This window comes from Thunnus thynnus, chromosome 2, assembly GCF_963924715.1.
Source record: "Thunnus thynnus chromosome 2, fThuThy2.1, whole genome shotgun sequence".
In the NCBI taxonomy this organism is placed as follows: domain Eukaryota; kingdom Metazoa; phylum Chordata; class Actinopteri; order Scombriformes; family Scombridae; genus Thunnus; species Thunnus thynnus.
The window spans coordinates 15,760,277-15,775,407 of NC_089518.1; the positions used below are offsets into that span (position 1 = coordinate 15,760,277).

At 37.7% G+C, this 15,131-nt stretch overlaps 1 protein-coding gene and 2 long non-coding RNA genes across 6 annotated transcripts in view; 2 read left to right on the forward strand and 1 right to left on the reverse strand.

The window, feature by feature from the left end:
- Positions 1–3,121: 3,121 nt before the first annotated feature.
- On the reverse strand, positions 3,122–4,528 carry LOC137172119 (uncharacterized). Its single transcript, XR_010924891.1, has 2 exons — positions 4,455–4,528; positions 3,122–3,399 (listed from the first exon to the last, which is right to left on the reverse strand). It is a non-coding gene; the product is annotated as an uncharacterized lncRNA (long non-coding RNA).
- LOC137172114 (uncharacterized) lies at positions 4,519–5,607 on the forward strand. Its single transcript, XR_010924889.1, has 3 exons — positions 4,519–4,607; positions 4,933–5,052; positions 5,195–5,607. It is a non-coding gene; the product is annotated as an uncharacterized lncRNA (long non-coding RNA).
- A 2,329-nt stretch (positions 5,608–7,936) lies between these two features.
- The window catches only part of LOC137194256 (probable E3 ubiquitin-protein ligase HECTD4), a 37,364-nt gene continuing 30,169 nt past the window's right edge, over positions 7,937–15,131 (forward strand). For 2 of the 4 annotated variants that reach the window (XM_067605984.1, XM_067605994.1), the window contains exons 1-2: positions 7,937–8,736; positions 13,295–13,842. In XM_067605984.1, the coding sequence (XP_067462085.1) occupies positions 8,590–8,736; positions 13,295–13,842 (695 nt within the window). In that variant the 5' untranslated portion in view covers positions 7,937–8,589. The remainder of the gene's footprint in view (positions 8,737–13,294; positions 13,843–15,131) is intronic. The other 2 variants (XM_067606003.1, XM_067606012.1) reach the window with 1 other exon arrangement.

Genomic DNA, 15,131 nt, shown 5'->3' on the forward strand with positions numbered 1-15,131 from the left:
TGTGCAAAATACATAAAAGGGGCTTTTGACGTTATGAATATACTCACTTTAGTTATTGTTTTTAGATGTGTGCACATTAAGCAGGCTGAGAACTGTGCTTGAAGACAATTTGAACGTTTAGAGATAACATCTTTCTGAAAATTTCATCTTCATATCTCGGGGCTTAATGTCATATCTGGATTTACTACTTAAACAAGTTTCAACTGACATAAATTATTTACTAAAACACCCAGATGCTGCCTCTGATGCTGACTGCTGCAGTGACATTTGACTTTCAGAAGTGGAAAATTCATTTTGGTGAATGAATATCTCCTATTTGGTCTTTTCTGCTGTCTTTGTACTTTTTGCTAGCTTGAGTAGCACGTTTTCTTTCCGTTTACAGTTTCACTACGTTTTTTTACATTCTGCGGTTTGTAAACGCTTATCTCAGATTCATTCTTCATATGCAGATAGGGACACTGCCACAGCAAAGGAAGAGGTAAAAGTGAAAAAAGATCAGGGAGGAAAATGTGAAAATATAGTGAAACACATATACACATTGCATTTGATTCTCTTATCTGATGTAGTAAAAAGCCAATTTGGATTTTAGTGAAATTTCTCAATGGAGAAAATCTCTGACCTCTATTACCATCAGTATATTTTACAGACTTTATATATTTTATATTGTATATTTTACAGACTTACAGTCTTTTTTTTACAGCTTTCAACATCATCCTCTCTTCCTGTCACATCTTCCCAATGTGATACTTGACACACCGAATCCCTGATAATCGGTTTGTATATCAACTACAATTATGACACTGCAGAGAGTGAGAAATGAAAGAAATTTATTTTTTATCCTCATTTTTCAAAACCACTGACAAAATTGTTAAAACTAGTCTAGTGCCCGTTCAAAACAAGTCTGTTCAGAACGGGCCGATTGCTTGGCCTCCAAAATTAATAATAAAAATTAATATAGTTGATGTGAGTGGTGAATGAGTATATACACCAACAACATGAGAGAAACTAACATTCTATTATACACAGATGTTATATATAATAACTACTCTAATAGTAAATAAATGTTTTTTTCTCATTTCAAGTAACATAAGGGCTGCATTTAAAAATAAAATAATGTGTATCCTAAAATAAAGTGGATCGATCATATTGGGCTCTTAGATCGTTCCTATTTTCTGTGCCTTCAGTTTGGATTTGAGTGGGTATGTTTGTTGGCAGTCTTGAAGCTCCATCCTGCCCCTGCGCAGAGCAGAGCGGCTCACTGATCACCGGTTTATTCAAAGTTTATTAATATTAAATGTATCACATGTCCATATTGCACCAAATTCAAGATTGCACTCCCTTGGGTCCCCAGCCATATATGTGCTAAGTGTTAAGGCGATCAGATGAACAAATTAGGAGATACACAAAGGACATACATACAGAGATACAGACATACATAATGACAAACATACATACATACATACACACATACATACAGCAGACATACAGAAAGAGACTCCTTCCTTTAGTAGATAGATAAACATATGCTAGGAATGTGGCCAGTATGAGTTGAAAATACAGCATAAACTGTTGAGGTTTTCTCTTCCCATGACTGGATTTTAACATGCATTTTTGTTGTCTTTACAGGTGCAAGGTAGCCAAATAGGCTCCATATGCTGTCTTCAAAAACCTTCTGTCTTACAACACCACTCATGTTTCAAGCAAATATGGGGACAACACTGACAGCAACATGTCAATAAGTAGTGAGAGGCAGCATGTCACTGAAAGCCCTGAGATTATTCAGCACAGAAAGTCACCTAAAGGTGAACATAGATGTAAATCCAGAGATCCACCCAGAGGAGACACTTTCTACCGCCGAAGGACAAAGGGGAAAGGATGTAAAAGACGTTGGAAACTGTCTACGGTACCACCGTCCTTAAGGGCTGACACCACTACTCCTTCAATGAAAACAGGTCTTATGAACACTTCTAAAAGTAGCACATTGATATCAAATAGGAAAAGAACTAGAAAAAAAGAAGAGGACCAGTAAGACCAGTAAGCCTGTCAGCTTACTGCACACAGAAAACCATCACAGGTGACCACAAACTCCCATCCTCAAACATCCGTGACACAAAGCACCCCACCTTGTTGTTGCTATTGAGGAGACATTTTTCGGCCTCATTGTAAACATTGTCAGGAACAAAAAACAACTTTTAGACCCTCAACAGCTACAAATGGATTGACTGTCAAAGTGACGCTAAGTAAGACAACAGAATCACCCAAACTAGACACCTTGAAAGGACTCTGGACTACAGCTACTTCTGCAACGTCCGTCACAACAAAACTAAAGACAGCAACCTCTTTTCATAAGGATGGCAAGGATTCCCATCTCCTGTGGACTAACACACACCAGGAGCCTGTGGGTAAAACCATAGCCCAAAGCATCCATGCACAGAGAAACATGAGAGAAAATAATGCATCACATAATATGACAGGTGAGTGCAGGCAGCTGTTGATCCCATCACATGGGGCCTTTTGGAGTGCAGCATAAATTGCAAATAATTATGATGATACCAGGGATCGTCATGAGTCGATAATCAATGAGGTGCATTACTGCTAAAACCATCAATGCTTCACTTCAGTATAAATGAGCTAAAATGAAGTCAGGATCTGACCATCAACCAAACACTCAGTAAAATCAGTGAGGGTCACCTGTCAACCTGCTGGTAACATTTTGAGCTGATAATGTTTGAATTTGTCCCAATGACATTTATCATTTGAATTTGAGAGTCCAACATTTTATAAGTGATTGTGCACTATGAGCACTAAACTATGCATTTATCACATTAATTAATATTGCCAGATAAGCAATAATGCTGCTAGAAGGAGGAAATGTGGTGGTAAGGGCCCACAACTTAAAAGACCTCACAAAAATTCCAGTGGGATTACTTAAGTCACTCAGGGTATTAATTTTTTCATTGACCTCGAGCTACTGAGCTATCTAGCTCTGCCCCCTGCAGGTGAGACAGAATGCTGATAACACCACTGATGATAACTTGCTAAAAGATTCAGAAAGTAAAATAAGTGTGTTAAGCTATTGTAGAGCAGAACAACATCAGTTCAATCAGGAAAGAGAACTGAATGAAGCAAAAAGAATTATTTATTATACAGATGATACTGATGATTAAGTGTTGTCAAAAGTCTTTGGCACTTAGACTCTACAGGGAGATTTTGAATCGAGAGACATCAGTCCTGAGCAGCATCAAGATAAATCTCCCCATGTAATCCAGACACTGGTGGTGGTGTCTGATGACTTCTGCTGAGACTGATAAGGCTGATGAGGTTGTTGAAGTGATGCTGTGATGAATCTGGGCGGTGATGGGGAGGTGGTGGAGTGTGCATAACAGCACAATGAAAGCACTAAGGCAGAGAGGGAGAAAACATATTTAAAAAGACAGCTGCAATATGATAGGCTGACAATGAAGGTGTGTCACCGTGCTATTGGTTAGATGTGACCAGCTGATGTGAACAGCTGACATCTTAATTGATGCCCAGGGGAATGACAGCAAGGAAATTATGAGAGAGCATGCCTTAGGGATGGGAATGAGAGATGGTTTGAGAAATAAATCTACAGATCTGAGCATGCAAAAGACAGTCTTCCTGACTTTGTGTTTATTCTTGGTCCTGCAGACAATCAGCTCCTGTATGAAAGCCTCAAATATCTGGATGAATGTAAATACAAAATCCCTCCTTTGGAGAAGAAGTATGATCTACAAAACATGGAGACAGGGACTGCCTACCACTACTCTCCTCCTCCCTCCCTCCAATTTGTTCTGGTTACAAACCTGGAACATCTTTTTCTTCAGTCCATGTTTCAGATTTAAGGTGGTTTTGGGTTTCATTCAGTTAAGTTTTTCATGTAATTTAGTAATCCTACTTAATCGGACAGGCCTCTGCTGTACTGCTGTGTCTACCGCAGTAGAACAGGGACGGATATTTTTAAAAATGGGTATTAAAGAAATCTTTGATAGATTCAGAGCATTGAAAGAAAAATTAATAACTTCTTGCTTTGTGTGTCTTGTGTGTTTAGCCACAATAGTTCAGTGTAACATTGAACTCTTTACTATGTAGTCCAATCAGGCAAAGGTAATACAAGCTTTACATGGCTTTAATCAAGTTATTACCCAAATAATCCATTATTAGTGTATTTTGCATTCCTGAGTTACTTCCAAAATGAGAAAATGAGAAGTCATGTAGGTAGTTTCAATGAAACACAGGAGGGTTTTTTTGTGTTGGGGTTCTTATTGTTGTGGAGCCATTTGAAATCATTAAAATGCTGTTTCCAGCAGAGTGTCCACATTCTCTACAACAATGGAGGGAGTACAATGGTATAATAAACTGTACTGTAGGTATATTTGCCAAAACTATTATAACAGGACCAAGATTATAAAATAACAGAATTTTCCTTCAATTACTTAGCTTTGGTTGTTGTATGGTTGCTCCTAGAAGACAGCAAACATTTAGACATGTCATAGCAGGAACACTGCAGGTGGAACCAATAACTTTAATGACGGGTGCATTCCAGTTAGGTTTACCACTTCCAGGGCCTTGATACTCTGCAACCTACAGTATGTCAGCTTTTCATTTTAGGAGTGATAGCATGCTACACTGCTGTAATTTAAAATTTAGTTATGTTTACATTTGACAATGGATTGTGACTCCTACTACAGTCTGCAGCAGCAAATGTATGCAAAGACTATTATTACCTACCTACCTCAGTCCTTTCTATAAGGAACGTCTTTCTGTTTCTTTGTCTGTGTCTCTGACTCACACACTACTCTTCATACGTCACACTATATATTATTTCATTCTCTACATTGTCTTATTTCCCACTTTTATTTCTATGTGTGAGGTTCTAAATGACTCCTGCTTGTCTGTTTGTCAATTTTACAGCTGGGCTGTTCAGATTGAAAGCTTCAAACAACCAAGTAGTCTCTCCTCTCTCCTGATGGATTTCGTCTCTCAATACTGCTTTAAACTGCCAAAGAAGAAAAAACACCACAGCAGAAAAAGGTTTTAAGCTCTGATAAGCTTATTCATGTTATTCTCAGACAACTTTTGGTTGCAGCGGTGCCAGTCTCCTGTCTAATGTGTTGTGAAATGATTATTAGTTTGGGTTCTGTTAATGATTTTTAAAAATATGTTTCTTTTCTAGCTGCTGTGGAGGCTACACTAAAGCCTCTGACCTACTTCAAGCACTCAAGAAGATAGAAGAAAAAGACACTGCTGGAGTGCGAAATTCAGGCAATGAGAGAAAAAGAGGGATTCCTGTTCGCCTTTATAAGCAATGCCTAAGGCTGGAAAGAGAAGCTAATAATGTGACACAGCTCACATGATTATAAACTAAGCTGCAATGTACAGCAACAATGAATTGTATAAGCTTTACATTTCATGCAGCATTTTCGGTGTCTCTTTGATGGTATAAATGGCTGTGTGTTTGAAATATTCAAGAACTGAAACACTTGAATATTGTAATATTTTTCTAAGTAATGCCATGGATGTAAATTTCATGTATTTATAAAGAACTGCAATACAAGACTGTTGCAATAAAAGTTTTTATTTTTCATTTCTAATTGAATTGCGCAATTGATTTACAGTCATGTGTTAAGGGCATTTCTGCAAATAATTACAGGCTGGCATCTATTATTATAGCTATTATCCCAATTGCATATAATTTCAGAAATGATAAATAACCGTTTTCCAAAACAACCTGCAAGGTATTATAAGTTCAACAGCACATTCCCAGATTACTGTGTAACTACAGAAATAATGACTCATTAAGAAATAATGACTGGAATAAAAACATTATTCTGTTACATGTTGTAGTGTGATCTACCCCTGCTACTTATTTTGTAATAAAGTATCTCTTATTACATTTTACACAAATTCTCCTGATTCATGTGAGCACGGCAACTTGTTCAATGTACATCCCATCTGTTCTTTAATTTCTTAAACTCCGTTGTCTTACAATGTGTTGCATCAGTGTTTTATTAGACATTCATTGTTTACAAGATATCAGCGACACCAGTTGTTTCCAAATTCAAACAAATTCACATCCACTTTTATGGATTTTTTTTTTGTCAGGGGATGCATAGAAATGATGTTTAAAAAAATGTTTTTGATTATTTCTCTCCCCTTGTCTTGCTTTGCCTTTTAATTCCATGTACATTTCTATATTATTATTTAGCCACGTATACAGACCACAGTTACCACATGTAGGTTTCCTGCCTCTCCTGAATGTTGTAACTTTAGCTTAGTTTATTTGACATTATGAGAAGGGGAACATTAATTCACAGTTTAGTACATGTATGTCAAGGATGACACAGCACTGTGCAAATCTTATTTACATTGTAGTGTAAAGATACTGTAGCAAAACTGCAAGAGTCCAGGTTACTAGGACCCCTGGACTCCTCCTCACCTTGAAGTATGTTTTAAATTGTATCATATAAACTGTATTTTTTAGCAGCTTCATTCAACATGTATACAGCAAGTTTACAGAACCTTGTGTAAACAACTTGAGTCTGTAATCACAAACACGCCAAGGGAACTAGAGGTTGTAATAAAAATAAATAAATGAAAAGTTTAATAAATATCTTATAAAGCTTACAGTGGTTTTATGTTTTAACAGTTTTTTTGTTTGTACATTCAGATACTGAAGAAATGTTTTGTTTGATATGAACAGTCAGCTCTGAAAAGTTTGGCTTTTTGCTTAAGAATTTGGATTTGTGAATATAATATTTGGTCAAAAACAAATTAATCAAATAAAGCTATGAGCAGAGATAAAGTCATATTCCCACATTTCTCCAAAGTAATGTAAAGTGTAGGTACATATGATCAGTAATAAATCATGACAATTTACTCCACAATTGTTTTGTATGCAGGCAAAGACCAAAATAAACACACAAGACATCAATAATAACTGTAAACCACATGATAATTGCTCTGTAGACGTCTTTGTAATAAGTAGCGTTGATATAGGATATGGAGGACCACAAGTGTCAAGGAAATAGAAATTAAATTGGATTAAAAAATGGAATTTGAATCACAAAATTTGAATTTGTATTGTTTAACTTGAGTAATTGCATTGAAAAACTGAATCTGAATAGCATAATTTGAAATTGAATTTATTAGTTTGGAACTGAATTTCAGTAAACTTGAAACTAAATATGATATTATGAAATTGGATTCAGTTGCTCTGAAACTGTATTTGATCCTCACTGAAAATTCAACTCTCTATATACTTCCACATTCGAGCAATTCAAATCCAAATATAAATGTCTCAAATTCAGTTTCTAGTGACATATATTTCTGCCCATATAGGCCACCAGGATGCCTGCAATAAAGCATTGATTAATTAATGACTAATTGTACAATAAAAACAGGAATTAATAAATCTGGCACAAATCAATTAATTAATTCATAAATAATTAGACTAAATTACAAAGTAAATATTTTTTTATATTTTAATGGGTAATAAAAAGAGGAATTATAAAAAAAATACAAATTAAATAATAATCAATCAATAAATCATTGCGATTTACAAAACGGATTTACAAAAACAACATAAAACAGTCAATAAGTAATATAATAGGCTAGGGCTGCAACTAACGATTATTTTAATTATCAATTAATCTGTCAATTATTTCTCGATTAATCAATTAGTTGTCTGGTCCACAATATGTCAGAAAATGGTGAAAAATTTCATTCACTGCTTCCCAAAGGCCAGGGTGATGTCCTCAAATATCTTGTTTTGGCCACAACCCAAAGATATTCAGTTTGCTGTCTTAGAAGACTAAAACACCAGAAAATAGTAACATTTGAGAAGCTAATATCAGAGAATTTGGACGTTTTTTCTTTAAAAATTACTCAAAATGATTAATCAACTATCAAAATAGTTGGCGGTTAATTTAATAGTTGACAACCAATCGATTAATCGACTCGTTGCAGCTCTATATAGGTACCAGAATGAACTCATGTACGGAGAATGTTTTTGACAGCTTTTTTTCTCTCTGGCCCCGCGGTGCATGCTGGGAGCAGCTCGTTGGCCTTGGAAACATGGCGTCGCTCTGACAGCTGGGACGCTCATTATCTTCTCCGGCCACTGACACAGCGGGCTGAGCCGTTAGCGGAGCCGCCTGCCGTCACATTTTAACTGCGAGAGGAGCTCACGACAGATGTATTCTTTGTCCTGAAAAGACGGTCGTTTAAAAAGGTGTTATTATTAACATCTTTTAGTAGGAGTGTCACGCCCACTCTGCTCGGTAACGGTTATAACGATAGCGTACGGTAAGTTAGCCGCTAACGTTACTGTTAGCTAAAAGACCTGCCGTTACTGCCTGTTCACTGCCCGGGCTACCGGCCGTTAGCTCGCCCCGCAGCACTACAGCCTGCCTGGTCAAACACCACCGACAGATAACACGGCGTCAGTAACGTTAACTCTAATGATGTTATTGTAGCTCGCCGAGCAGCCTAGCTGGGGCGTTTCTGTCATTCTTGTCACTGAATTTTTAATGTTCGACCCCTTTGGCATCACTGCCGGAGGAGAGAGCGATGGGCTCCGGGGCTGTGGATTCCTCCCAGTGGCTCTCGGTGAAGGAGGAGACCATTTTCCTCCACGACGGACTCATTCGGGTCACAGATCTGGCCGAGCTGCCCAGTGAAATTGGAGTGTCGGAGCAGGGGGACACCGAGCAAGAGGTGAGTGAAATCCCACACAAAGGGTTATATACATATATATACATATACATATATACATATATTTATATATATGTACTAAACACACACAGACATACACACACACACATACACACACACTGTTATGACCAGGGTGTCCTTTTGTTTTTGTTTCAGTGAAAAAATGTGTTTTCACTGTTAGCTGCAACACACCCTCGGTGAGAACGTTACATAGCGCTAACGTTTGCAAGTTTCCCTGCCCTGCTTGTTATTGATCCTGTCAAGCGTCACACACAAATGAAAGCATAGTTCCTGTTGTCTCTCCAAAATAGAAGTACTCTAATGGCTGTAATCTTAGCACAAAAGGACTATATTACATGTAGACTGTAAAGGACAATTTAATCACACAGCGTTTATTCTAATAGCACTCGCCAACTACGTTGTGTGGGCTTGTTGACATTTGCAAAATACCTCACATTTAAAGATCCCCTCCAGACATGTGAGATATAAAAATACTCTGATCTGATCTGATCTGGTTTTTCAACAACAGAAGTCCAGTTACCTCATTTAAATCCTTAAAATGATGTCTCATCCTTTTCCCTTATTGTAGAATCCAGAATTAGTGTTAAGTTTGTCAGCTATTTTTTATTTAGTCTTAGACTTAGTTAGGGCTGGGCAATATGGACAAAATCAAATACGATGTTCTTGACCAAATACCTTGCTATTGATATTGCATCAAAGTAGTAGGGATGACTATTGGTGCTTTCACAAAATATTTACACAATGAGATTTTTGATAAATAATTATCAATAATGTGGATATAATGACTAAGTGGGTAAGGGAAAATACTAGAGCAGCTAGAACAGCCTGGTAAGTTCAGAAAATGATGAACATATTTAGTCAGAGTTTTCTTTAACAAAATGAACATTACCCAGAATCTATGAATATGTAAATATTTCTCATTTCAAAAGTTTTAACTGCTGGACACAAAATGTCTCTTACTCACTGTAAAGTCCATTCTCAGTGTATGTTTACTGGAGGCTTTAAGTTGCCACTTTGCACTTGTGTAAGTTGCATACTGGACCACAAATGTGATGTTACAAGTCATGCTTGTAGGCCCATCCCTTACACTGAGCACAGAGAAACTCTCCATTTTCACTACATGAAAGTGAAAGCAGCATCATTCTTAAATCAAACTCTGCACATACATCATTCTGCGCAGTGAAGCTCAAACATCCAATTGTAGGAACAAGAAGCAAAACTCATTTTTGAATGGAAGGGGACTTTAAACAAGCTGGATAAAAGGTGGCACACACTGCATATTGCCCCTATACCTCAGGTGTCAAGTTGCACATCTTCAGCTGTATTTGTAGTGTCAGTGCAGCTTTTTTATGCAGAGAACTTCTCAAACTGCACCAAAGAGGAAACATTTAATGTTAACTGGTTCCTCGAATAAATATTGGAGATGCACCTATGAATCCTCAGATGTTTGATAGTAAAACTGAAATAGTCGTGGTATTTTAATACTGGAACTGCAGTTTTTCTTGAGTAACACACTTGACAGTAATCGTTAACTAAAATAATAATCTGTGCCACTCTGCTCTAAACATAATTAAGCAATGTTGTGTCAGATATTGGATGAATTTGAATTGTTATATCTTATTTTTGGCCAGAATGGGTTATGTTTACCTTTTTAAATGGCGACACAGCTAGCAAGTTATCCACATTTGATCTACAGTTGGATATATCACGAAACATGGCATTTGCTGAACTCCTTTTTTCACTCTTGTGCAAAGCAGAGGTCATTTTAATGTCAGTCTTTATGTTAATATGTCTTAACATACAGTACTGTGTAGTAAATGCGATTATTCTGGAGTACGCTTTTATTTTGAAGGCACGATCTTTCAACCGGACGTGTCTCTGTTGTTAGATAGCAGAGACTTTATAGTGATGCCGATAGAAACTTCGAGGTAACAATGTATATTTGCAACCTCGATATTTCGGTACTCTACCACGTAATGAATCTAGAGCTGGTAGTATCCAGCAGCCTATAGAGTACAATTGCTGCAGTACTAAACCACATGTTCATGTGTCATCTGATAAATGTGTGATTGTTGGTATATTATAATGCATATTAGACAGTCACTAACAGAGATGGTAACCCACTTGATGACTTGATGTCCTTAAGATTAGCACCAACATGTTCATGTTAAGTTCGTCTTGCATAGTGTGAACTGAGCCTCATGTACTTCATGTAACACAACTTATAGAAGGATTCACATCTGCAATAAACCATTCACATTTCAGGGTTTCTACTTGATGACAATTTTAACGACGCAATGCTTTCATATTCCTAGCTCAAATGCACAACTGTATTTTCAAAATAATTATTTTAAATGTGTTTTTGTTTGGTCAACATACAGCAAGCCAAGGAAACAACAAAAATATATTTTTAAGCTATGGCTTACAGTGCTGCTGTAATTTTTATTGTGTGAGGAAAATGACTCAAAGTTTAGTTCAAAATCCATGGATTTATTTTAAAATACAACAGTAGTCAAGCTCATAGCCATATGATGGGAGAGTTGGCGTGTCTCACAATTCATACTGGGGGAAACTTTTTCACACAGACAGTATGCTGAGATTGGTGTAAGGCTTTTGTGCTCATCAACAGACACTACTTGCTTGATTTAATTTTTACAATGTCCAGTGTAGTGCATTCAACTGCACTGATTCAGTTGGTTGTATTGCTAAAGTATAACCTCTTTTGTGGTTTTCTCTCAATCAAGTACTTAACTGATGCTATAAATGATCTATTTGCTATTTGCCTTTCTCCAATTCAATACCACATTATATTCAATACTAGTATTACTACCATAACTAGCAATCTTTTATGTTATGACTCCTTGTGTTTTTACTAGCAGCTGTCAACCACATGCTGTTTACTTTGGCTGATATAAGTGCATCTGTTTTATCAGCAGCTCTGACAGATGACAAACCAATGGTTAATTAATGAATGTGAATAAGTGGGATTGAATTAGACCACTCACCCTTTGTTTTGTCATTTCAATTAAACTCAGCACCAGACATGCAGTGGACAACACAACTTCTGAACTCATGCTTCCTGTTTAAGCTGCTCTATAACAAGTAGAAACATAGTGGAAGCGATGATGAAGGCACGATTACTGACAGGTGGACTTCTGACCCGGGGAAATGTGCGGGATGTTGCTAAATGTACTGTTTAGTGTAGCAGCTTTCATGAATTGAGGGCTACTTTATGCTATTACATCAGGGCATGGTTTGCAGCCAGTTTTTCCTTTATAGGTATGGCAACACTGCCAATCATGCTGACTAACAAGTTACAAAGTGATATGAAATTGGACATTTGGGCATGTTATATAATCATATTCTTTAATTTCCATATATGTGGGGCCTATTGAATACAAAGTGTGGTTACATCATCCCTGGGATAATTTAACCTGAGCAAAAATGGTAACATGTATGTGGGTGAGACATTTTAATTAAAGCTTTTTGGACATGGGGAGGCACATGGACAGATATAGAAGATCCTGTACAAAACAAAATAGTGTTCAATATTACGTATGAACTTGATATAAAGCAGAGCTGAAATAGAAATATTAGCTATGTTTGTTAGTTTCAACCTCCTGTGTTAGTAGCTCATAGCAAAACATAGCAAAAAAAAGAACATTCTTGCATCATTTGTTGTCAAGCCTGTGTGTTTCCTCTTAGTTTAGGTTATATTCTGATTCTCTACATTTCTGTCCAGCTGTATGACTGACTGGGTCATTCGACGCTGTTTTCATAGGTGTTGTGATGCTGACTATTTTTATCCACTTGCAGCAGTGTTTTGAAGAGCAAGGTGCAGAAGGCCCAGCATCCAGTTGAAGAGTGTTACTGTAACATTAGTAGCATTCCTGAAATAGAATCAATACAAATTGTGCCTGCTAAACGGTATCATAGATTTTTTTTTCTAGTCCATGATTCGTGGCCCACAGAGTGTAATCAATATCTGAAATGCTGCCTAAGTGCACATGAGGCACATTGTTTCACTTCTGATAAGCTATCCTAAATGTGTCTTGCTATCTCTTACCATTATGACATAGTCCAAAGAACTATACATGGAGGGTTTATGCTGCTGAAAGGATTCATAGTTGTACTGTAGAGATGCTGTAAGTTCTACCAGTAAATAATAGGGGTGTTATAAATAATTGGCTTAGTTTTAAACCAAAATGTTGGCTGCATATTAGACTACATTCTAATACACCTTGTGGATAAACTGTTTGTTTTTAATCTGCTGATGGTTGACCAGTCTTACCCATTGTTTTGTTAAAAGATGCCAGTTTAAAAGGGATTTTTTTTTCATTTTTCATTTAAATTTTCCTTTGAAAAATTGAATTTGCATCTAGCCATACTAGAAACATAGGTGTCATCGGCCTTCTCAAAGGGTTTTTTGTTAAAGCTACAGACCAGTTGTCGCAATAATGACTGCTGTTGATATAAACTTTACATTTTAAACTATTTTTTTCTTTTCTCTCTTGCCCTTCTCCATTTTCTTTCACTCCAGATCCTAACATTTGAGACAAAGAACCCGGTAGAGCTGGCCGAGCGTCTGCGTGCTGTTTGTGGTAATCAGAGCAACGCATATGCCCGCCTGCTGGAGTATCGACTCAATGCTCTGCGTGGCCTGTGGGGGGCGCAGCGGCAGCTGGCCCTGGAGGAGCAGCAGGAGCGAGAGGGGACTGGAGGGGCTGATGAGGAGACCTTGGCCTTGCTCAAAAGACAAGGTCTGCTCCAGCAACCCGAGCAGGCACCCTTCACCTCCCGTGTCGGTCTGCTGCTGGTCTTCCCCCTTTTGCAGTCCCAGACTCGCAGTGACCCAGCGCTCTGTGGTGTTACAGCAGAGGTACTGCTAGCCTGCCTCCGGGACTGCCAGCCGCTCAGCCTCAGCAAAGAGCCTGCCGACTGCCTGAATGGCTTGGAGGGGCTTCTCTGCTCCTGGCTGGAAGATGGGGCCCAGGAGTCAGGCCAAACGCAGGGGCACGCTCAGATCCTCCACACACCCAGACAGAGGGAAAACGCTGCCGCTGCACTCGTGGCACTCGCCTGTGCCAGGTAAGGCCATACACCTATTAGACACAATGACATAATAGGAAAATTTCACTTTTTTTGGCTTAACCGCAACAGCCGGGCCAGCCCTACATACGCGTCAGTCCGTCACTGAGACACTGATTGACTGACTGAGTGATGAAGTTACACCATTCGTTGGCTGAACCCAGAATGCATTTTGTTTTTGTTTTAATATTTTTTAAGATAAGAATAGTGCCACTGTCACCAGGGTAACTTACTGTCAATTTCCACACGTTATATGCGTCTAGTGTCTTTTCAAAATAAAGTACTTCCATGTTCAAGGTAAATAAAAGCAACATAACAAATACATTTACAAATACAAACTTAACACACTTGAAACACACTGTACTGGGGTCATTCACACTTAGCATTAATGATGAACTTGATAGTTACTGCATTAAAACTATTTTTCAGGTTGTGGGTAAATGAAATAATATATAAAATATATTTAAAAAAAATAGCCTACATCATTACTCAACCCTTCTTACAACAGCATCACATAGTCTACACCCAAAATCTGGTGCAATGTATTTTAAGTATTTTTAATGTTTTTCTCATGTGTACAGCACATGAGTTACAACTACTGTATGAAAAGTGCTTTACAAATAAATAAACTTAAACTTACATAAAAACAGACGTGTTAAAAATGCTTCAACGTCCATGTCTGATAATAACCAGGCAACATACAAATTAAAAGCCCTCTAGTGTTTCATACATGGTCCAGCCATATAAGAGGTTTTGATCTACTCTTGTTGATGTTCTCATTCTCTCTTTACCGTCTCACCTTCACACTTCTTAGTAGGATCCTTCTGTTGGCTTTTGAGTTAAAAAGACTTTCTGTAAACAGTGTGTTAAACCAATATTTAGTAAACCAATATTTAAACAGTTCAAATGTGTAACAGTGTATCTTATTAGTGAAAACATTACTTCAGTAGTAAGTTACTTCATTAGTAACTCTACAAGTCAGTACACATTCTCTCTCCTCAATGTACATGCTGCATGAATGATCACATCTACTTTAATGCTCAATCCAGTCTGTCACCCACTGTAGCAGTTTTGCTTGGATATTTACACTCTGAGACAAAGGAGTCTGTCAGCTCATTGTCAGCATGGAGCTCTGATGTACTGACCTCCAACCAGTGCTCACAACTGGAGCTCAGTATAGTCTGTTAGCATGAGCTGCTAGCACTGCTGGAAAGCGATACTCCTGCAGGAAGAAAATCTTAAAAATTGAGGCCTTGTGTGAATCTCACTTTTAGCAAGTGCCATAATTC